The sequence below is a fragment of the Gallus gallus genome, chromosome 11, assembly GCF_016699485.2.
Source record: "Gallus gallus isolate bGalGal1 chromosome 11, bGalGal1.mat.broiler.GRCg7b, whole genome shotgun sequence".
NCBI lineage: Eukaryota > Metazoa > Chordata > Aves > Galliformes > Phasianidae > Gallus > Gallus gallus.
In genome coordinates, this window is record NC_052542.1 from 57,372 (window position 1) to 81,128 (window position 23,757).

At 38.7% G+C, this 23,757-nt stretch overlaps 2 protein-coding genes across 5 annotated transcripts in view; one reads left to right on the forward strand and one right to left on the reverse strand.

Annotated features, from left to right (window-relative positions):
* The window catches only part of LOC415616 (ras GTPase-activating-like protein IQGAP1-like), a 106,692-nt gene that overhangs the window by 17,910 nt on the left and 65,025 nt on the right, over positions 1 to 23,757 (reverse strand). Inside the window, exon 1 of one of the 4 annotated variants that reach the window (XM_046899568.1) lies at positions 1,010 to 1,215. The exons of 2 other annotated variants lie outside the window; for them this stretch is intronic. The gene's annotated coding sequence lies outside the window, so the exon portion shown is untranslated. Of the gene's footprint in view, positions 1 to 987; positions 1,216 to 23,757 lie in introns of those variants that run through there. One more of the 4 variants, XM_040645963.2, reaches the window with a different exon arrangement.
* Positions 1,196 to 22,362, forward strand: PLA2G15 (phospholipase A2 group XV). The gene is made up of 6 exons (XM_001231518.7): positions 1,196 to 1,403; positions 8,852 to 9,008; positions 11,517 to 11,635; positions 12,980 to 13,078; positions 14,432 to 14,656; positions 18,410 to 22,362. The coding sequence occupies exons 1-6, from the start codon at positions 1,268 to 1,270 to the stop codon at positions 18,919 to 18,921; spliced, it is 1,248 nt and encodes a 415-aa protein (XP_001231519.1). The 5' UTR covers positions 1,196 to 1,267; the 3' UTR covers positions 18,922 to 22,362.

A 23,757-nucleotide genomic window follows, 5' to 3' on the forward strand; every position in this document is an offset into this window, starting at 1 on the left:
TGTTTTTCACGTGCATCTTTTTGATGCCTCTTTTTGCAGCAGCTACAAACATTGAATGCTGATCAGTGAGGCAAGAACAACTTAATCTTTCTACCTAATAATGGATGTAGCTGGTTGAATTACATAAGTCAATGAAAAGTAGTTTCCTACACTGTGTTTCTACATTCGACATCTACAGGTTTCTGGTGTCTCCCACTGATTTCATGGTCTGTGATACTGTTCACATCAGGATGTAAACCATTCAAGGCAGGCATATTTCTGCAACTTAGCATCACACTGAGGAACGCAGGAAGGTCTGAAGCAGACTGTGGTGCCCTTGTTGCAAAGAGACCCCAGCAGCTTTTCCCTGAGCACGAAGCAAAAACACCTAGCTCAGAACGTGGAGTGGATGTACAGGTGAAGCAAGGAAGCTTCATCTTGTTCATTCCCAGGATCGTAGTTGTCTATGAGTTGTGATCACAGTGATTCTGGGCACTATTTTTCTGCCCTCTGTTCAGATTCTGTTTCTATGGCACCCTTGCTTCTCTCCACAATCACCAGTAACCAACACACACCTCACTCTGAGTGGGCAGCTTCCACTAACTGCTGTTGACCAAGCACAAAGGCTTACATCCTTCTGGCTTTAAACTCCTGTAATTACAAGTCCACCTGTTGTTGTTATACGTGTGAAGGTCTAATGATTTTTTTTGAGTGTTGCCAAATTTCTGGCCTCGACGATACCATGAACCAATTAGCCGCTGCATTAGCCAGGCGCCGCCTGAAGCACTGCATTGCCCATGAGCTTTTATACTGGCACTGATCCCGTGACTTTGCAACGAGAAAAGCTGCAGCTATCCTAAAGTTTATTTGCTTTTCCTCAAACCATGCGGACCGCACCCCTTCTGTGCTATGTTTATACACAAGTCCGACATGAAACGCCCCTTACTTCACCTCTAGGAGCCACCAAGACCGCACAAGTGCGCACGCAGCGCCGTGAGGCGAACCTACCGCCCCGCAGCGCCTCTCGCACCTCACTGCCCGGAGCTGAGAGGCTGTCGCGGGTCCGCACCCCGCTACCAGCGGTGCTGGAAGAACCGCGGCCCAGCTCGACAGTCCCCGCTCGGCTCTGCGCTCGGCTGCTGACGCCTGCAGGGGCGGGGCCGGTTGCGGCCGGGGCGGGGCGAGCCCTTTTCAGGCCGGGCCGGGCGGCGGGGCCGCACTCCGGCGGCGGCACCGGCGGAGTGACGGGAAGGGAGCAGACGCGGCCGCGTGGTTATGCGCTGGGGCGATGGTGCCGCCGGCCGGCGCTAGGCTCCTCCCGCGCCCGGGAAGGAGCCCCCTCCTCAGCATCCTTCTCTTGCTGCTCTGCTCCGGCGGTGGGTGCCTGCCGCGCCGCCGGCCCGCGGGGCCGCCCGTGGTGCTGGGTAAGAGCCGGGCGGGGGCGCGGGGCGGGCATGGAGCCGTGCCGTGCCCGTGTGGGTGCCGCGGGGCGCAGCGCGCCCGGAGGCGCCGGGTGCGTCTGTGCTGGGGAACGCCGCTCGCGTCCGCGCTGCTGCGGGGGGGTCCGTGGGCAGGGTGGGGAGCGGCGGCTGCGTGTCACCGCGCTCGCTGCGCGCAGCTGAAAACAACAGGCTTGGCTCACCGCGCTGCGCAGACGAGTGTTACCGGCCTGTGCTACCGCCAGGGATCACCCAGTAGTTAACAGCAAATAGCAAAGCCTATCTGTCTAATAGGTCCTACGGAGTTAAACGTTAGCTGCTCTCTGTGTCCGTTGATAAGCGTCATAAATAAATGTTAATTGTTTGAACAACGTGTCTGCTGAAGCTGTAGTCCCCAAGCATTCCTGTGTACTGATCAAGTGCATTTGGTGGCACTAATGTGAGCGGTCAGTCCTGTAACCATGTTCTGTATGCTCTGTGCTCTCACTGCGTGAGTAACAGCGATGATGAAGGGGGGGTGAGGGGGGGGGGAGAGTGAAAGGTAAGAAAATGGGAAAACATTGAGAATGCTGTTAGCATTAAGCTCTGTTCATATACAATAGTTTAGGTTCTGTTGTTGACTGTGTTACTGCTGCTACGAACTTCTGTCAGGGAAGAGTAACTGCTGACCAAGAACTTCTTTAAAAGGCACTGTGTGTTTGCCAAGCGTGCTGTGTGTGAGCTCGCAGCTATGGTCAATGGCTGAGCTAGCTGAGACATTGTAGATTTGGAAGAAGAAATCAGGAAAGGATTTCCTAGGAGGCTGGGATTGAAATGTGAGTATAAGTTCTGAGTGCTGTCCCTGAAGGCTGGAAGCAGTCTTTTATCCCATCTCTCTGCTGCGTAATGCTGGGTTTAGCAATAAGCCTTGGTGCTTACTTTGGTGGCAAGCTTCTTCCTGACAGAGGTGAGAGTGTTTTTGTTGCTGATCCAATATTCAGCTCTAGCTATGAAGAGATCAAAGAAGATTTAGAAGCAATTGGGATAAGGGGATACTGAATATAGCAACATGAAGTTACTACTGATGCATGAATTGTAAGCTTATACATAAGATTGGTTTTAAAAGCAGTGACTTCTCTATGTATTCCTAAGAGAAATTCTGGCTAATGCTGTGTAGTTGAGGACAGATACATCAGTGAGTGGATTAAAAAAACAGATGTTCTTGCTGTTAAGAGTGAGGCTTTTATCACACAGTACATAACTTGCCTTTTCTACTCCTTCATGTCTTCAAGTATGTTCTTCTCTGCTTTCTGGTCCTGGCCTGTCTAGAAAGTGAAGATTCATTGTTTCCAACCAGTATCATTTTTTCAGGCTTCTCTGTGTGTTGGGGGAGGGTAGGCACTCTTAGGTATTGACCTGCTATAAGTTGCTACTGCAAAATGCCATGAAGTTTTTGATGCATACAAATTAGTGTCTTTGTAAAGACAAAAAACACCTGCACCAGGAGCTTACCTTCAATTGGACATGACATGGCAAGTGAAGGTCAAGCAAATAAAGGGGGAGAAGGAGTGACTGTCGGTCATGTTTCCATCTTGATTCTAGTTTGCTTTTCATGACCTTTTCTTCACCTTTCTTGTGCCTGTGACATGTTATGTTGAGATAAGCTTTTTAGGAATTACTGTGATGAGGATGCTAGAAAGGTTTAAGAGAAATCATTTTTAGGGAGGCATGCGAAGTGCTGGCTTAAGAGAGGTGTTTGGGAGAGGGGTGAAAAAACACACACTGCACTAGAGAGCCAAATGCAGAGGAGGCTGAGATGCCTGCAGGCTACATTATGTGGGCTGTACAGTCCTGAGGTGTTTCTCGAGTCACTGTGAGATGGGTATGTGGAGTTGATCCTCTCAATTTATCAGGCTGGTATCTAGACCCTCAGTTCTTCACATGCCTTCAGTTTTATGCATCATTTGTACTAAATGTGGTCTCATGATCTGAGTATTCCCTCTTGGTCTGCTTGGATGTTTTGAACTCCTCTAAGCAGAAAAAGGAGTTGAAATGTTGTCTGACTCTGTGGCAAGTTAGCCATCTGATCTTATGGCCTAAAAGAAGGAAGGAATGCTGTTTAAAGGAATGTTGTCAACATGATTGTTTCATAAATATTTTAGACCAGTGACAATCATGAGACCTGGTGTAACTTGTTCTCAAAATTTTCCTGTAATGACCCCACTTGCAGCTGCAACCTATGCTTACTCGAGTAATGGAGAAGGAAGTAGAGCCACAGCTTGTAAATATGGGGCACTGTTTCTATATGGGTAATGCTTTGCTCTCTAGGCAATATTAAAAAAAAAACCAAACACCTAGCATCTATGAGCCTCTCTAATCTGAAAGCAGATAAGCTGCTTGAATATAACCTTTTAACAATTGGCTGTAGCTACTGAGATATTAGTTCCTGAATTGCCAACAGATCTCAGATCTGTAGAGCTACCTAACTAGCTGAAGCAAGCTTCTGTGAAATAGCCAAGTCAAGCCAATAGCTCATTAGTGCTCTCCCTGCTTTCATTGTGCAAAGTTACTGGTCATTTTGTGGAGTCATCTGTCTGTTACAGCACTGGAAAACTAACCTGCTGAGGAAGAAGTAAGCAATTTTGCAGTTGAACCGCAAATGGAAAAGGAGCTGGTACAAGGCATTTGGACAGCAGCAATGCTGTTTGGATTGGAAAATGCTGGTTTGTGCACCGTCAAATGGTGCCTGAGTAGCAGGAGCTAATGTCTGCAGAGGGTGTTTGTGCATATGAAGGTAGAACAGGGACCAAACTGACATAAGTAGAAAGCAAAATACTCTAGGGCAGTTGCTCACTTTCTCGCTGAGATTTAAATAAAGCATCGAAGGTTATTCATGTGGTAGTGGAAGAGAGAATAAACATGATAGAAGTCAAAACCTTACTTCCAGAGTCCTGTCTGAAAGCTTGGTATCCAAGACAACGTTGACTAAAATCTGAGGTGACAGTCTTAGAGTCCTTCCCTCAGGTGTTTTAGGGGAAGGCAGAGTTACTCAGCATGAAAAGAATTCAGTATTTTTTTTCCTCTGACTTTGTATTCTTCCAGGACAACATTCATACAGGGAAATTGGAAAGAAACAAGATAACCTACCTAACACCTCTGCTCTATTGACAATATCGATCTCAAAAAAAAAAAAAAAACAAACCTATGTGCAAGTGCTTCTAGAGACCTGCCTCATGTTTACACACAATTAGAATTAATCTTGTACTCTTCTTATCAGTTCAGTTATATACTTAACCCACTTGTCTTCTAATAAGAAGTGCCTGTATTCTGTGTCTGTTCTCACCTCGTTTTCTCGCATAGTATGCAGTGATGGTAGATGGCCTATCTTATGCCTTATCAATTTTGGGAGCTGATAACCTGTCCTTATAAGATCAGCAGTGGATTCACTGAACTCTTTACCTTTTAGAGCTGACTCAACACAATTACTATATCAATGTTCTGATACCTTCTGCAAACAGTTTGTTAGGTACTTGGCTAAAGTTTTCTAGAAAGGATGCCTAAATGAAGTGTGTTAATAATTAATTTACATGCAAAAGAGGTTTGTCTGAATTCCTGCTGACTGCTAATTGAGGAGTGTGTGTTTGTGTGCTCAGCTGGCTGGATGTCAGCAGTGATTTAACTGTTTATGCCTCATGTGATCCTAGGTATCTCGAAGTATCATGTGAGATCTTGTTTGCTTTCTTGTTCCTAATTTTAAACACCAGCCTTTTCGACAGCACTATGTTGCTGACTCTATAAGCAACTGAGACATTCAACCTAAAGAACAACACTCAGTACTTTGAATCAATTTTTGGGAAAACATAGTTTGGTTTGGAGGAGGGCTAATGTCTAGAACTAAAAACCTGGCAGTTCTGTGAGGGAAGTTTTAACCCATGAGAAATACTTGATAGTTGATTTTTATCCAAAGGCATTTGCACTTCAGATAAATGCAATAAAAATACACCAGTCAGTGGATTATTTGCTCTACAGACAGACTTACTATTTTTCAATTATTATATTGGTACTTTTTTCCCCCAATTTTCCAGAGGAGTATTCAGGCGAGTTGTTTCCTAGATTGCAATTTGCTTATTAATAGGAACTGTCAGTCAGTCATTAACTCTTCAGTAGGGGTATCCATATATCCTAAAGCTAATTGTTTTAATTTCTTAATTTGGAGAAGTTGTAGCCTCTTCTAGGCTTTTTAGCATCTGTAAACATGCTTCCTATAAAGCTTAATCAAACAAAAATGTATTCCAGAAGGAGATATAATAGTATTATCAGTGCAGTTGAGGCAAAGAAAAAAGCAACACAAAAATGAGAGTTCATAATAATGAAGTGAACTGGGTTCGTCAGTGCATCAGGATGGGTTCTGTTGGGATTAGTCTAACTGAAAAGCAGAACATGCAGACAGTGATCATCAAATCTGATGGAAATGCTCAATATGAAATTGTTTTATTTTCAAATGTAGCAGTTCATTAGTTAACATATGTATTTCATAGTTGCAATTTAGGGAAGCAATGGTACTGTTAAATCTTTTCTTGGGCGCTTGGTTTTTAACTTGTGCGGGCACACTTTGCAGATTTCACTTGGTAGTTATTTTGTAAACGTATGGAGTCAGTCTGCAGGCTTTAAAAAGCAAGAAACTCCTGTAATATTTCTCTAAGAAGACCTAGAAACCATAGGTACTGGTAGATGTGAGGATGAGGAGAAAAACTGATTTGCCCACAGGGATTTTCTCTGTATGGACTAAAAGCAGAGGGAAATGTTCTTTTCTACTACTTGCAAACTCTATCACAGAAAAGTCAAAAAGGTGAGTCCTTATCCTACAGAATTCATCTTCAGTGTGATCTTTTCTAACCTGTTACTTATCAAAAAGTGATTAAGTAGCTCTCCAGCCAAAATGTAAATCATTAACACCCTTAAGTTGCATGGGATGAGGACTGAAGATCTTGCATGCTTGTTTACATAATTTGGAAAATCAAAATTTGTACTTTGTTCCCTACAGCTTCATCACAAATGCTTTTTAGCTTGCAGCATATATATTTGAAAATAACTCACACTTGTGAGTTTACAGTGATTAGTAGCTTCACTGTCAATATGAAAATGTAAACATGAAAAATACATTGGTGTTAATATCTGCTTTGTAAACAGATATCATACCTTTTCATGACACTTGAACTGCAGTATTGTATCTTTGTGCAGGTGGAACTTGTGTCTTAGCTTTTGTTAAGCATTACGTAGAACAGAAGTACCACTTCTGTTAACCAACTTTTGTTGTCATCCCTTGAGGTTTAAAAACTAGGATGTGATGTTTCTCATTCTTTGCACTGGATGCATGAACGCAGCCTCTTTCCTTGAAGCTTGAGGATAAAATATGTTAACTAAATTAAACTTGCAGTTAATCAAAAATCACTCCTATAAGTCCAAGGGAAACTATGCAGTTTCCTGCTTTCAATGTTCTTGTTTATAAATCTATATTTATAATAATCTTCAGAGTTGGGAGCCTTCCTACTCTGAGCAGGTGTGCTCATGACTATTTAAGTGCTGTTTGGAAACTTCATGTTCTTAAAACTCTAAATAATACTGCAGGTGCTTATCTAATCTTTTGAAATGTTGTTTCTGGAAGAATTTGATTTTTACTGAAACAAATGAGTTCCAAGGTAAAAACAAAATATCACCTGTATACTTTGTTTTGCATTGGAACTGAACACAAAATCAACCTGTTTTGTCCTTGGCAGGTCTGCTGGTGAAGCTGGTCAGCCATGGATGATTGATATAAATAGAATTACATTCTGTTCTTCCTGTAATTGAGAGTGCTGATACAGCAGCCAGAACAGGCACGAGATTGTGGAACAAGCTGTTGCCTTATAGTTCTATAAGCAATAACTAAACAGCTTTTTTCTGAGGTTACGAGACTGAACTTCAGTAAACTTTTTCTGGAGTGTGATGCAACGCTATAATCTTCCTTATTATGCTTTCCAGTATATCAGTGTCCTTGAAATATGACCTAAAATAAACTGTGGTCAGCTACTGGAGCTTTTAGCATTTCACTTAAGACCACAGAAATAAAAACACTAAAAACCTAATGAGAAAGTGTGGTAGGCAATGAAGAAGTCCTGAGGTATATCTTCTGTGATGGGGCGCAGCCTGTGTGGCTGAAGGTGGGAGGACTCTGATTGTCACTCTGTTTAGCCCCAAGTTCTGTTTTTTTTCAGTTCTGCAGTAAGTACTTCTCTGGAACCATTTCTGGCTTTTCAGTTAAGTTAGCTGTTCCACTGAAAGGTAGCATCTTTCTTAAAGCTCTTGCTTTAAAGGGTATAGAAAACTTGAATTGTTTTGATTCAACTTAACAAAGTGGGGGGAGAAAAGCAACTGTATGGTGGGCCTGTATCTAAAAACTTCAACAGCATGCAGTTGTGCACATGCAAGAAGTGAGGGGGGAGGAGGACCTTACAAGGTGGGGAGAGAGAAGGATGGGGGGAAGGGAGGGAGAAACACCAAAGTTCCCATCTCCTAATTCATCCTACTGCAGAGAAACTTTTAGAATACTGAAGTATCTTTGCCCTCCTGGTTCTCGAGGGTTGAAAATGAATTAACATAATGAAATGCAAGAAGCTCCTCTGGAGATAAGAAATGCTCCTGAGGTTTTTCTCATAAGTTCAGTTTGAATTTGGAGATAAGAACTTTGTGTCTGTATTTTTTGTTTAAAATAAGGGACAATAAAACTTAAAGGAACCTTGGTGTTTATCATATGCAAATTGAAAACAACACTTCAGAGAAGGTGCAAATATAAGACCTTTCCTTCCAAGTACTCTTCCATTACATCAATAATGTATAAAAAAAATATACAAAGACTAACACTGTTGCATCCAAATCTGAATGTAAATGATTAGAAATGTTGTATTTGGATTAGTATGCTGGCCAACAAAATTTTGTGTAATCCAAGTGTAGTAAAAGGTGATAACAAAGTTGCATGAAGTTTCTACTTTGCTTCCACTCTTGTCAAATTGATAGTTGGTAGGTATCTCTCAAGTACAGAATGACAATCTGTTGTAGTACCCAGCAGAAAAAAATATTTCAGAAAGACTTTGTTTTAAAACGTAGATAATTCTGGTGAGAGCTGAGATAATGTTTTTCACATCTATGCCTTAACCTGACCTGATCCTATACTACCTGTTCTTTGAAGCTGGGAACTACTGATCCAGAGTTACTTTACATAGGGGTTCCCCAGGTCATGCTTATAAAAACTGAAATATCTTCAGTGGAAAATAAGAATGCAATACTTTCTTAAGAAATATTTTTATCCAGTTACAAAACTATTATCTTTTGAGCACTGCAGTGCTGCATGTGAGGATTGCAGTGATACCATTTGTTTGTTATACTCTTACATTTTAGTGTCTTTTCGTATCTTTCAGTTCCAGGGGACTTAGGTAATCAGTTGGAAGCAAAATTAGATAAGCCATCAGTAGTGCACTATCTCTGCTCTAAGAAGACTGACAGTTACTTTACACTGTGGCTGAACTTAGAATTGCTCCTGCCTGTCATCATTGACTGCTGGATTGACAATATCAGGTAAGACTGCATCTTTTGCTTTCTGCAGTTATCTCCTTACCTTAGACTGACATAGTTGGTACAATGCTTTCACCTTAAACTTTCATATTTGAAACTAATGAGAAGTGACGAGGGAGTTCTGCTAGGTAGACAAACAAGCTGAACTGGAGGATGTGGCTTTTGCAACTGTGGTAGCTTGCCATCAGTGATGAAAATCAGACTCCGAATTTCCTCCACCTCCCTCTGCTACCAGTTACTATGTGTTGGTTTGGGGACTTAGCAGACTTCCGTAGGCTTATCTAAAGGGGAACGTTTTCTGCTGCTTTGATGAGTTACTTCAGTTTTGATGAGGTAGGTGGGAAGGAAGTACAATGGGTAGCTCAGAGAAGAGAGACTGGAGGAATGAGAGCTTGTACTTCCCTTGGCAGTCATTAGAAAGCAATTTCCATGGGCAGCTGAGATGTGTGGAATCCTTTAAGTGCAGTTTGGACGTCTTTCCTTAATTATTTTGTTATACAAATTGTTTAATTAAAAGCTTCTGGACTACTTAATTGTAAAAAATTGTAAATATCTTTAAGAAAACAAGACATGTTTAGCCTCTGCAACTGAAAAACACTGCACCAGCATGTGGTTCTTTTGTTTGAATGTATTGAGCTCGGTGGCAGTTTAATTTTAACATATCTTTAGAGACTTCCACAGTTATTAATAATGTGGTTACGGATTTGACAAACTCATAGCACACAGAAGGTACTGACTTGAGACTGAAATCCTAAATCCCTTTCTCTTTTTTGGGGTGATAGTGAAAATCACAGTATAGCAACTAACAATTAAAAATATCTTTTCAATAATGAAATTAAATTGCTATAACTTCTTGTAGTATGGAAAGACAGTGTAGCAGTGATTCCTCAAAAACACTGTTTTGCTCCTCCTGGTTTGGCAAAATCCCCTGCAACTCTTTTCTGGTTTATGAACAACCATATTGAGCATTCAAGTGAAGCAGAATGTGAAAAACATAAATACTTCAAAGAGTAGTGTGTGAACACATTCAAGAATGCAGCAATGTGAATGTGTTTCAGCATAGTTGAAAATTCAAGAGTCAAAGCATGTCTCTGGCTGTGGCTAGAACTGATAAATAAGAGTACTTGCTGGAGGTCCCAGGCTGCATGCATTGCAGTATTAACTATGATATGAAAGGATGCATTTCTTTTATTAATATATATAGCATAAATTGATCTAGAGGCTGCTTTTCCGCTTAGTCTGCATCTTGATCTATATGCAAGTAATATTTTTGCAATAAGCAATTGTTTTTCTGGAATGAGAGTGAGCTTTACTAAAAATAATCTCATGTTACTCATTTTCCAATTTGAACTTCGTGTGGCTTCAAAGTAATTTTTGATTCTACCAGTTTCTGAGTAATGCTATGTCTTGAGCAAATCTCTGCCTGTAGCTTTCTGAGTACCATAAACATATGGACTCAAATATATTTTGTAATATAAATAGAATGCCGGAGGGATATTACTCTGTTTCTTGGCTGAAAATATTTTAGATTATCCATGTTCCTTCTGTTAAAGGTAACATCTTGTAGCTTTCATAACTAGCTTTCAACACATGACTGTATGTATATAGAAAATGGATTCTATATTGCTGATTAGTAGCAGCTTGGTGCTTTCTACTGAAAGAATGAACAGATTGATCAAATAAAGTAACCAAGGGCGGGGGTAAGGAAGATGGGAGAAGAATGGTAATTACAGATCTTCAAATTTGTGGGCTGCTGTAAAATGGATCTAAAGTTTTAAATTCCATTTCTCACAACCTGCAGTTTGTGGAGGGGAAGGGTATGCAATAATACCTCTGCTTTACTGTGTGTGTGTGTGATTTGACTATCAATTCAGATTTTAAGACCTTCATCTGGGGATAAAAGCCAGTACTCAGGAACTGAAGTTGTATTGATAAGGCATTAAAACTAAGCAAAACCCCCAAATTCTCCATGTTCTTCCTATTTCAAGAGGATTTTTAAAATATACTTTGTACCTCTGTTTCCTGAGTTAGCAGTTCTTACTAGTCAAGAAATTTCAAGGGATTCCTTAGTACTTCATGGGGTCTATTTAAACAAATTATTTTTAAGTAGGGGACTTTGCCTAATAACTGATTTTTAGAAGTATGTCTTCTGCTGCCACACCTCCATTTTTACATTCTTAATAACCTTCTCCATTCTGTGGCTTGATGCACAGTGAAATGGTGTAGAACTATACTAAGTAGCTTGTACTATTCTAAAACTGAAGTCCAGCCATAATGCTATATGCCCTGTTTTACAAGGAAGACAAGTCTTCAGCATGCAAGGCATAAAAACTAATTTAAAAAGTTGTTATATAACTGCTTAGCCACTAGAGTACTCTTATGTCTTTTTTTATTATTTCTTGGTAATAGCACTTAAAACTTTTGTGACTGCTCTCAGAATGTAAGGCCCAACGCAGCGAAAAGCTGTCATGTGGTAATATGACGTTTCATGTTATGCCTCTTCTCCTCTAGGCTGGTATATAACAGAACAAGCAAAGTAACAGAACCACCAGATGGAGTGGATATCAGAGTCCCAGGTTTTGGGCAGACATTTTCATTGGAATTCCTTGATCCGAGTAAAAGGAGCGTTGGTATGTAGAAGCTGTGTCTGAAATCTTTGTCACTTGTAGGATTTTATGGTATGTCCTTTAATTTGAAATCACTTTTCTGTAGCTTGTTGCATAGAGTTTTGTTTGCAAGTAGAAATAGTTTTTTGTGGAAGAGTAGCATGTGGCTCACTTTGCTCTTCTGTGTGTTTTTTTGTATGTTGCTTTGTCTCTTGTTTGGTCTCAATTGAGACAAAACTGCTCAGTCTTGTGTGAGGTTGAAGGCCTCTGGATAAAACTTATATAGGCATCTTGAAGTCACTTCAGAAAATGAGATGGATGGAGAAGAAAATCCTGTGACTTAAGCTTGACAAGCAAAATGCTGAATACAAACACTGTTTCTGCTTACTTTTGAGCAGTGTTATTTGGTGTCAATTATGAGTTAAAGGATTTGGGTGGAAATAGGATCATAGAATGGCTTGGCTTGGAAAGGAACTTAAGGAAAATCTAGTTCTGTCTGCTCATCTCTCTTGCTGGTGTCAGAATATTTACGTAGTTAAATTTGTGCTGCAAAATATTTCTGCATTATCTTTTGTAGGCTTTTTAGTGTTGCTTTGACAGAAGTCAGATCCCTGTTTGCATCAGGGACTATATAAGTGATCAAGACTAACAAATGAGGCATTATTTAAGATGCCTTAATGGCTTTTAAATGGTGTTAAAATGGCTGTGATAATCAACAAGATGTTTTGATGCTTCACTTATGCTGTTACTAGATGCATTTTAATTGTAATACTTGCATCCTATGTTTCAAAACCTGTAATATATAACATCTTAACAGATTCTTCCAGCCAGTCTGCAAGTGTTTTCCTTCTTTGCCACAGAAGCCTCCCATCTCTGTCCATCCTAACTGATGGCTAGAAAAATGATTTTGAGTGGTTCCATAATTTTGCCCTTTGGCAAAACTACACTTTGAGCTTTTGTTGCTCAATTCATTTGAATGTTGGCAAAATCAGGGATAATCTTTACAAATGTATTACGTACCATAACTGAAATTGATCTGCAATCAATGAAAAGCTATGACTCTATGGTATTTATTTCTTAGTCTTTTTAAACAGTTCAGTGGTCAGACATAGAAGGGATAAGTTTTTTTTCTCAATAATGCTGTTTGACAAGTTTTGTTGTGGATTGATATGCCAGCAGTTAAGAAGCTTTAATTTCAGGAGACAGTCAGCGTAACTCATTTCTGCTTAATATGCAGGATCCTAGATTGTCAGACTTGTAATGTTAGGGCTTTAATATCTGTATATATGGAATCAGATGTAATGCATCCAGGCCTCCTTTTGTAATGCTAATCTTCTCACTGTTGTTTCTTTTATCTGATGTCTCTAGGCAGTTACTTCTATATGCTGGTGCAGAGTTTAGTAGACTGGGGCTACAAACGTGATGAAGATGTAAGAGGAGCACCTTATGACTGGCGAAAGGCACCAAGTAAATAATGTTTTGTTTGAACAAAACTTTATTGACACTTCCAGGAAGCAGATAGTTTTGGGTCTCTTCCTCCATCCTAGCTATACAACTTCATTAAAACGTCAATTTTTAGTTAGCTCTCGAGGACTGGGTATCCCTAGGCCCAGTTAAAAGCTCTGTGGTATGATTTCTTTTTTTTTTTTTTGCTTTAAGCGATTTACTACTTAAGATTTGCCTAGAAAACACAAACCAGTAAAACCTATAAAACTTTTTTCCATAAAAAACACCCTCCACATGCTGCATCAGTAGCGCAGTCTCTAACCGCAGCATGTACCAGTTCTGCAGATAGAACTTCAGTAAGACCATAATTTTCCTGGTTCCAGTGTCACACCAAATCTAACAATTGCTGTGATTATATCCTCAGGGATGCATTGTTTTGTCCTTAAAAATGAAGAATGCTGTCTACATTTTTCTAAGCCTATCTTTATACATGTGTTTAAACTCTGTATTCTTCATCTCATTCTATTCCACAGTAGTACAAGTGATTTGTAGATTCTTCATACAGCTTGTGAGCTGGTACTGAAGAAATAATATATCTATTATTAATGACAGTATTGTAGTATCAGGTTTTCCTTGGCCCACAAAAACGAAGCATGTAGTCCTGGCATCCAGGAATTCTTCTTGAAGAAAATCAATGATGCTGACTTTTGCTATTGATGTGACTACTTCAAAGTTATATTGCAGTTGTTACACTGAATTGGTATCTTATTACAGGGCTATGGAAATGCATTTTATTGATTTTTTTTTTTCTTTTTTTCTTTACTTCTAAAGCTCATTTAATTATATGTAATAGAGATGGAGTATATTGTGCCAGCAAGAATCTGCTGGAATTCTCACTTAAAGTTAACCTTGCCTATAGAAATTATGTACAACCTAAGCTGGTAACTGGTTTATGTACCCTTTATAAGATTGATCTAGTAAGTTTTATTTCTGTTTTCTATCAACTCAGAAGTCTTTCTGGACCTGTCAACTATCTTTTTTTTTTTTTTTAGGCAAAAAAATGCAGCTCCTAGGGAATATGGATGGGTTTTTGTGGGAGAACAGTTAGCATTCCATCAGCATGGGATATTTCAGAGGAAAATTTGGGCTTAAGTTTATTTTTAAAGGTGGGAGAAATTGGAGTATCTTTTTCAAATACACTTGTTTCAGAGAAGTAGGAAATGAAGTTTTAAAGACTAACCATTTCATAAACTAATAATGTAAAAAAAGCATTGGTTTCTTGATTCTTCAGAATATAACCTTGTAAAGAATTGCGTTGAAGGACAACGTCGACCATTAGTGATTATAACCATGTAATGTGTATTTTCCATTTAGATGAGAATGGAGATTATTTTGTGGCCCTTCGCAAGATGATAGAGTTAATGTATGAGCAGTATGGAAGTCCTGTTGTCTTAATTGCCCACAGCATGGGTAATATGTACACCCTGTACTTCCTCAATCATCAGACTCAGGAATGGAAAGATAAATACATAAAAGACTATGTGTCATTAGGTGCTCCATGGGGAGGAGTGGCCAAAACTCTCCGTGTGCTGGCTTCAGGTATGTAATTGGAGGGTTTGCAATGTATTTTCTTAATAATGCAAGATACTAAATGTGGATGATACTAAAAATGGAGGATGAAGTTGAAAATAGTATTTAAGTGATCGCACCTTAATGTTTCAAGTCCTTAAACCTGACTGTCTTGTTCATGGAATTGGACAAAGCCTTTACATCCTCTAACGATGAGCTGTGTGCTTCCTCTTGATCTCCCCTAACTTCTTTACAGTAGATGACACAAGCTGCTGTTTGGCCTGGTACCTTCTATTTCTGTCACTTCTGTCTTCAGCGTGATTGTTCTGTGTTCAGTATTGCTTAACCAGCACAAACTGCAGGTCATTCAATAGTTCTTTTTGATTAAATATCATGCAGCTGCTTGAGATGAACATAAAGGGAAACTTGTAGATGCAATGATGAAGTGGTGTGCTGCCCACAACACAGATACTTGCCAAAGTTCAAGGTTTGCAGAAAAAGGAAATGAATCTTTTGAGATATTACATTTAGAATACTGGATATGCCTTTGACTTTAATAGGGAAAAGTATGTTGTGCCAAGCAACTCTAATAACAGAAACTTGCTTACCACATGATGTAGATTATGGAATACCATAATTATTTCATGGCAAAACAGTATGTTTTGTGCTTTGGCATTTAAATTGTGCTGTCTGATTTCTGGCTTGCTTTTGATTTATTAGCTTTGGTTATCAGTCTTCATTTCCAAACAAAGCTGAAATCAGGAACTGGACTTCATCAAGATGCAGAGCACATGGCAATTGCCAGCCATGCATGGACAGATCAAAAGAATGCTTTGCATAGCAAAGGAATTTGATTCTGAATAGGAGTGCACAACTCAGTTAATGCAAAACCCAAATGCCCAGTTAAAGTTTTTGTACAGATTAATACATTATTAATTCAATTGCAGTGGCACTGTAAAAACTGATTTACCTTTTCTGTAGCATACAGACTTGTCAGATGAAGCCTGTGGGAAATAGCAGGAAGCAAGCAATATTAAAATCACCTTCATAAAACTCCAAAAGACTACACAATTCCAGTCTGATTTCTGTTGGATTTAATTTCTGTGCCTCATATTTTATCCATTGAGTTTCATGCAAAGTGGCTAGCTATATAAATACAGTTAGAATTTAGAGTAATGAACAGTTAAATTTAGAGTAATATGTAATCTCTTAATCTGCATGTGTGTGGTATTAAACTCCAGATTCTGGAGTGGAAAGTTAAGATCAATGTAGGAAACTTAAGTGGGCAGAATATTGTATCAGAACGTGCATTTTTAGGCTAGTCATGTTTCTTAAATATCCGAAAAAATCACCATTAGCTGTTAATGCTTGGATTATGTTAGTCCAGTTATAGCTTGTGAAATTATAAGGATGCTAGTATGTAGAGGAGTTGTTACTTGAGCAAAAACTACTGCCTTGCTAGAAAGACAAGGCAAGATTTCAAGCAGGACTATGTTCTCTCTGCTCCTATTCCTCTTTACAGTATGTAAATGGCCAGGGGCTTGTTAAAGCTGCAGTTTTTGTTAAAGTGGCTGAGAGGTAGAATTCTTTTCTCCGGATCTTGTTTTGCTTACTGCTACATGCTCAAGTGTTCCACAGGAACAGTGCTTATAACAATTCTATTACCAATAGTAAGGTCATTCTTTCCACTCCCTGGCAAACACATATGCAAAGTTCAATGATTATTTTCTCTGGTTGCCAGCTTGGGATGCTAACAATGTTTTTTCTTTAGACCTAGTATTTCATATACCACAATGTCAGTAGCTGCTGAGTGAAGTGTGATATTGACTTTACAGTGCTTCTGTACTTCAGGAGAAAAGTACAGGACATAATTAGCATTGAGCTGTTCTGAAAGAAAAGCCTGGAAGAGAGCCAGGTTTTATGCTTATTTTTCTACAGGAATAAAATAAATTTGCTACAGATTCCCTACTTTTTTTTTTCAAACTTGGTGGGGTTTTTTTTCATGGAAACTTGCAAATAGTGTTTGCTAACTTTGAGCATGCACAGTTAAGTATTTATACAGCACAGTAATGTGAAGCAAATTTTTAGGACGTTTTTTCATTTTTGCTGTGCTCTCCTGAATTTCATCTTTAGCCATTTCACATGATTATACCTGTAATGTCTCCATGTAGTCCTTCTGAAAGTGGTAGTGAAGGCTAAACTGTATGTTGGGTCTTTTTGCTTGAACCAATAGTGCCACCTTATGGAGTTGAAAAGTACATAGTTTGGTGCTATTTCAGGAACAGTGGTTTTTGTTTTGGTATTTCAGTTTTTGTACTATAGTTTCTCTGAATTACTATCTAATAACAGAATAATCTGATTCAATTTCAGCTGGCAAATGAATTGAAGAGTGCCAGCAATTGTGATTATGGAGAATAAGTCTGATCATTCAGTCACCATGATCAAGAAAAACTGTCAGGCTTAAATAATTCCATTATCACTATATATGCTATGTATTAAATGGCATTGTCTTTCTCCATAAAAGACAAGAGGAATGGTTAAAATCTGAAGGATGAAAATTATAACTTATTCATGTGTTAATTTAATCTGGAACCAGCTGCCAAGGAAAACGTACAGTTTTCACATCTAGAAAATATCTTGTTCTTAATTTTTTGGTCAAACAGTTAAGTCTGAAGTGGGTAAAATTGCTCAACTTTGTATACTAGGTATACAGTAATATAAGTATACATAATAGATATAATTTATTGTTCCTAAAGTTGAGCTCTCCAGACTTAGATTTTAAAAGTCTTAAAGCTTGACCAGGCGAAAAGTTTTCTCCAGTATAGTAGTTACTAACTGGGCTTTGAAGAATTGTTGTTTTCCAAGTGAAGATACAATTCAGATTACCAGAGTTGCTAGAAAACAGTGCTACAATATTACAGAAAACCTATATTCTGAGAAATACAAGTGTTTCAGCAGTCTTGAAATGCTGACTGGATGGGAAGATGCTGGTATCTTCCAGATGCTAAGAAGTATCAGCTCTTTGACTAAAGTGCTTGGCATGGAGACTGAATTAGTTGTAAAACACAGAATTCTTACTCAGTAGTATAAAGCAGAGACAATAATTCTTGCTTTATTTCTTACCATTTTTAGATAACTACTACAAGAATCTGCTGTTTTCCTTCAATTGTAGACATGTCCTAGTAGATCTCTTTACAGAGGGAGTGCACGTTAAAATGCCCTGTGCTAAGTGGTAGAAAAAAAATTACTGTATGGTAATAGCTATTCAGAATGAAATACTACGCTGCTTGTTTTGAGTGTGCAAACCTGAAAATGTTTTATTCAGTCTGTAAGATCTCCGCATGAGTTATTACATGTCTAAGAATAGTAATATTTCTTTTCTTTCAGTGAAACCATGGTCTAGGTACAGAATTGTTATTAAACATACTTCCAGAATAACATTTAAAATAGGAATTATACCATTTACAAGTTTTAAGTCAAGTAAGAAATCAGCATTTCTAATATAGGAAGTATTTTGTCCTTTCTAAATGAGTCTATTAGAAAGGAAGCTGTATTCTTGGTTTATGTCAGGCATTCATCCACTAAGTTTTATGTAAATTTAAAGTTTTAAGAAATTACTCTGCAGAAGTTGATCACTAAGGTGGTCATAAATTAGAAACTTCTCAAACTTTCACTGTAAGCAAAAAGAACAGTTACTCATGTCGTCACTGAGTGCTACTAATTGCTGCTGGTCACAAGATCCGTGCATTGTTTTGTGTATAATAAAATTCTTCCTTTTTTAAGGTGACAACAATAGAATACCAGTCATCAGTTCACTCAAGATTCGAGACCAGCAGAGATCAGCTGTTTCCACAAACTGGATGCTCCCCTACAACTACACATGGCCTCCGGACAAGGTCTTTGTAAGCACACCGACTGCTAACTACACCCTACGAGACTACAGAAAATTCTACAGGGACATTGACTTTGAAGATGGCTGGCTCATGAGACAAGACACTGAACCCTTGGTCTACCAGATGGTACCACCTGGTGTACGCATACACTGTCTTTATGGTACTGGTGTGGAAACACCTGATTCCTTCCATTACGAAAGCTTTCCTGACAAAGAGCCCAAGATTATTTACAGTGATGGGGATGGTACAGTGAACTTACAGAGTGCCTTGCAATGTCAGAAATGGGTGGACATGCAGAAACAGGAAGTGATGATATTTGAGCTTTCAGGAAATGAACACATTCAAATGCTATCCAATGATACTACTATTTCATATGTGAAAAAGCTGCTTTTTAATTTGTGATATGTTGTGTTGACAGTTGTTTTCCTCACCTGTGATGCCTTTCCTTAAATATGGGAGAATGCCTTTTGATCTATTGATATTTAGATATTTGAGTTATTTATTTTGTTTTTTTAAACTACGTTTAAGGAGTTGGTTGGTGTCCTAAATAGTTGTTTGTCTGATTTGTGTTCATGAAGTTTCATAGTATTTTCATATTCTCAAAATGGTCAAATATGCGTTTTGTTGCCTCCACGTTGTCCAGTATTCATACAAACTTTCATTTAGAGACTGTGCAGCCCCATGCACATACTTTATAATTTTCTTTGTGGTCTTTGAAGGGTTTGGAGTGGGAGGGCTGGGAAGCATTGCAGTCTGACTCCCATTAAACAAGGGAAGGATATTAACAATTCAAGAAGCCTGTACAAATCCTTTTCAAAGGGTCTTGTGTATTCTGATCCCACAGACCATTAACTTAGTTTGTAAATGTATGTATCTACTAGGTAAAATGGGTGTGAGGCTTCTCTGGTACTGTACTATCTTTTTGTCATATTCACCCTTGCTTTTGTTAAGGTTTTTTTGGGGGAACAATGTCTGAATTATTTTAAGCTTATTTTAGGTACCTTATAGCTTAAAAAAAAAAAAAAGCAAGAAAGGTTTGCTTATTGACCTTGAAAGCCTGATGACTTAAAATCTGGAGCCTAAGGGATTTTCACACTGTTTTATTTTCCATGAGGGAAAGAAGGTGAACTGTGGTTAGTGCTTTGCATTGCCCTTCCTTCTCTGTATAGAGTAGCACAGAAATTAAAGCTAATAGAATTGAATACTGGCAAACAATGCATACAGTGCAGGACTGCAATTTTGGGTGAAAAATGATCATCTGTAGTAGAAAATAGATGGTGAGTATTCATGAAAAATGAAGTGACCTTCTTGAACTGGGGTAGAGAGTGGAAACCAGTGTAATTCAGTATGAAATATAAACCTCATTCTCAGTCAAATAATTAACCTCTAATACAATTACTGGCCAAATTAGGTGTCCATAGTGATTGCTTTTTCAGGAAGCTGTGATATACTGTTCCTTAAGTGTGTAGATAATTGAACATGTAACTGTTAAATTCCCACAGCACTGTGTTTTCAATGTTTAGAAAAACATGTTTCAGTTTTGGACTCCACAGAAGTAATAGCCCAAGGGCCATGGCATGTACAACTGTGGGAGAAGTAATTTCACTGGAAGATTCTCTTTTGCTTGCTTCAAAACTAGTCATGCAGTTAGATTGCACTTCTTCAGCAAAGAACTTTCAATGCTTTCAAAATGCTAGGTCCTCTAGGAAAATGCCTTTATTTCAGAAACTCAGCAGAAATACTGAGAATTCATTACTTAAGGAGCTGAAGTTCTCTGAAGGGTAAAATTATAACTGTTCTGGTAAAATCCTTGCTGCCATCACATGTAAGACTAGGGTATTTTTAAATGACAGGTTTGAACTCCTGTTGTAGAATGCAAATACTTTGGCACAGGAGGTAGCCGTAAAGCTTTAAATTGTAATTCAGAATTCATTTGTAAATCTAAAAAAAAAAAAAAGCAAGCTGGAGTCATAGATAAGCTAAATATCTTCCTAGGTTTGTAACTGCTTATTTAGCTTTGTTTTCTCCCTGCATCTTGTAACTGAGGGTGAAGATCTTCCTGATGTTTAAAAAGGAAGTGTTTGTCATGTCATCAGTTCAGCACCTATATTGTCTACACTTTCCTAGAGAATAACTGTGCTGTCCCAAGCCACTTGTAACTGTTTACCGCTGAAATGAGGAGGGTTGCAGGGAAAGCACACAAGTCCTTTAGCCAAGTGTTCTAGGTTGTGCAGGGCTGTCAGCTGTGTGTTCCAAGACTGCTCAAAGACAAAGCTCTTCCTGTGGTCTGACTCTATTTTTGAATAAACTGCTACACTACTGGCTTGCAACAGAAAGAAATCACTGACGATAGCCTTTCAACAATCTTTCTTGCTGAAAAAGAATGCCTGTCAATAAGCACTCAAATGAGTATAGCTGAAAGCTTAATTGAAGGCCACCAACATGGGTATGAAGGGCTGAACGATGAGAAGAGCATAAGCAAACAGTTCTTAACCTGATCTGGAGAATGTTTCTAAGCTTCATTTAGATCCTTGCCACTTTAGTCAGTCACATTCGCAGTCTCAGACAGTGAGTTTAGCTTGAAGATCCAAAACAGGTCATTCCAAAAGATGCTTATTAAAATTTTAATATTTGGGGGGGGGCACAAAAAGAAACATTCTTTTCTGATTTTTGGGAATCTCGTGCTGTTTGAGATCAGTTAACTACATCTTTTTACCTGAAGACTTGTGAACAATTAATCTACATTCCTCCTTAGCTGTCCATGAGGAGGTAAGCCCGATAGTCTCTGTTTATTGAAACTTGTCTGTTTTCCTGATAACATTTTTTCAGGTCTTGGTTTTGTCTTTTATTGTTTGTTACTATATAACCATATTGTCTGAGAATGTGTATGTGTTAGTGCAAGCACAGTGCTTCTGGTGAGAGTTTGACCTGATAATTTCAGGCTACAGTTTTGTTTTATATCCACAACTTGAGATTTTTTTTTATACTAAACTGTTTTCAGCCTCTTCATTTTCAATTTCTTGCATATTAGGATGGAGTTCTCATTGTAAAGGGAATGCAGCAAGTAAGTTACATTATTCTGGTCACTGAAACTGAACTACTCTATTCAGCCCTTTGAGAAGTGCTTACTAGGTAACTGAGGTGTTCCTCTAAAAGGCAAGAGTATTTAGCATTACTTTACAGTCTTGCCAGAGCCATATGTGCTTAAGCATTATGGAATTTTGTGGGGAGTTAGTGTTCTGATGCATTATATCTTTGAGGAAAGAGAAACATGTGCCAATTACTCACAAGGAGTAACTCAGGTGCTTTGCCATGCTGCACAGTTGACATCTTTGAATTTACTGACATGTCTTTGTTGTACCTGACACATGTGGATCACATCTCTTTCCATAACTTTCACTTGGTTTTATTCTTCCAGAATGTTTTTAGAAACCAAAAGCAGTCTTGAGGACCAAATGTGTTTCATTTAGACTAAATGTACAGAAGATGCTGAAGGGGCTTTTATTGTAATACTTCTGAAGAGGCTCAGAGTCACTATGTGATTCTGTTCAAAAACAGAAGGCTTCAATACCTAGCAATAATTGCAAAGGACTTGCAGACCAAAGGAAGGAATGTTCGGTATTAAGGTAGTTCTTGGAACACAGTGTGTTCAAGGCCCTCTTAAATTCAGGGAATGTTTGGCAAAGACTTTGCTGCTCTACATTTAACAGTATTTTGTATGGAACATATATTCTGAGACCTAGCATTTTATATGCCCTTTTTGTGTATGAATGCGGTCAATAGATTTTGAATATTTTATTGTCATACTTTGATAACATAATAAAGTTGATCTAACAGAACATACTATGTTGTGACTGGTGTCTTGCCTCTCAGATGCAATGTCAGCTTAGGAATCCCTGGGTAAGAAAATTGAGGTGTCTCATTTTCTCACAATTGTTTCTTAGATTCACTTGAATAATGAACTACTATCCTTAGATGTTATTCCCTTCTCCTGCACTACACTAGAAACTTCCCTGTTTATGGAGATATGAGGCTGAGATTACTCAATTCACTTTTTGCTTTCTTTGCTGCTTGTTTTGTATGCAGAAAGTGTTCTCAGAATGCTTCATGCTTGTGTACAGGTAATCATTCTGAAGTTGGAATATGTAATTCCTGATTCAACATTCTTTAGGCAAAAGTAAAAATGCAATATGAGCTGATGAAATCAAAGATTCATATACAGTGTTTTACTTAAAATATTGGTGTTCACTTTGCCTTAACTGTTTGCCAATGTTAAGGCTGCTTGCTAACATGCAGTACCTAAACAATCTCCCAGTACTACCATCTCTTCCTTTTCATGGAACTGGTGACCACTAGTTCTGTGATATAATCTGACACGGCCCATTTATGGTAGGTTTTAGGGTTAATTCTCAAACAGCTGAATTTCTTTTTCCAGGGTCAGCAGACTTGGAGGCAAGAAGCAAACAGTGCTATCATGCCAGTACTTCTAGAACTTCTGCAGGTTGTAGTTAGTGTTACCAGTTCAAGCCCATCTTACCACTTAAAGTACTGTTTGCGTTTTGTGAGCCCTTAAAGGTGCTTGATGAAGATAAGTGTTGCTTTCAGCTGTGTGCTCAGAATGTAATCTTTGTTATTTTTAGAACCGTCTGAGCACTGAGAGTAAATTCTTAAATTTAGGTTTTAACCCAAGAGTCCATGGCATATTACAGGCACTTGTGTTATGCTTGACCATCAGTTCACTCTTCTCCTGCCATCTGTTCATCAAGGCTACACTAATTCAGTGTTTGTACTGTTCTTAAGAACATACTACTGTACCCAAACATTCAAAAATCACAAATTTCTCAACTTTTCCAATTGAATGTAGTTATGTAGCTTGCTTGTAAAGACAGCATTTGTAACAAAAGAAAATGGCATATTCTCAGGGGACAATGGCTTTTGAGCTCTTTGCGTTTGTTCATTTAAGGCTTTTTTTTTTTTTTTTTACAGTAAGGGCTTAGAAATACAATGGATTTTTAATATAGGGGGGAAGGAATTACCAAGCACTCAGTGACAGCGTAATTGTGAGGCTGTAACTGCTTCATCAAATTCTCATGGAAATTATTAGAAAGCACACTTCTATTCTGCATGGAAATACCTGGGATTAGAATTCAGACATCAGCAACAGTATCTAGAATTGCAGCATCCCTCCGGGATATGCTCATGCTTGTATTAAAACTGTGTGCTGAGGACTCTTATGCC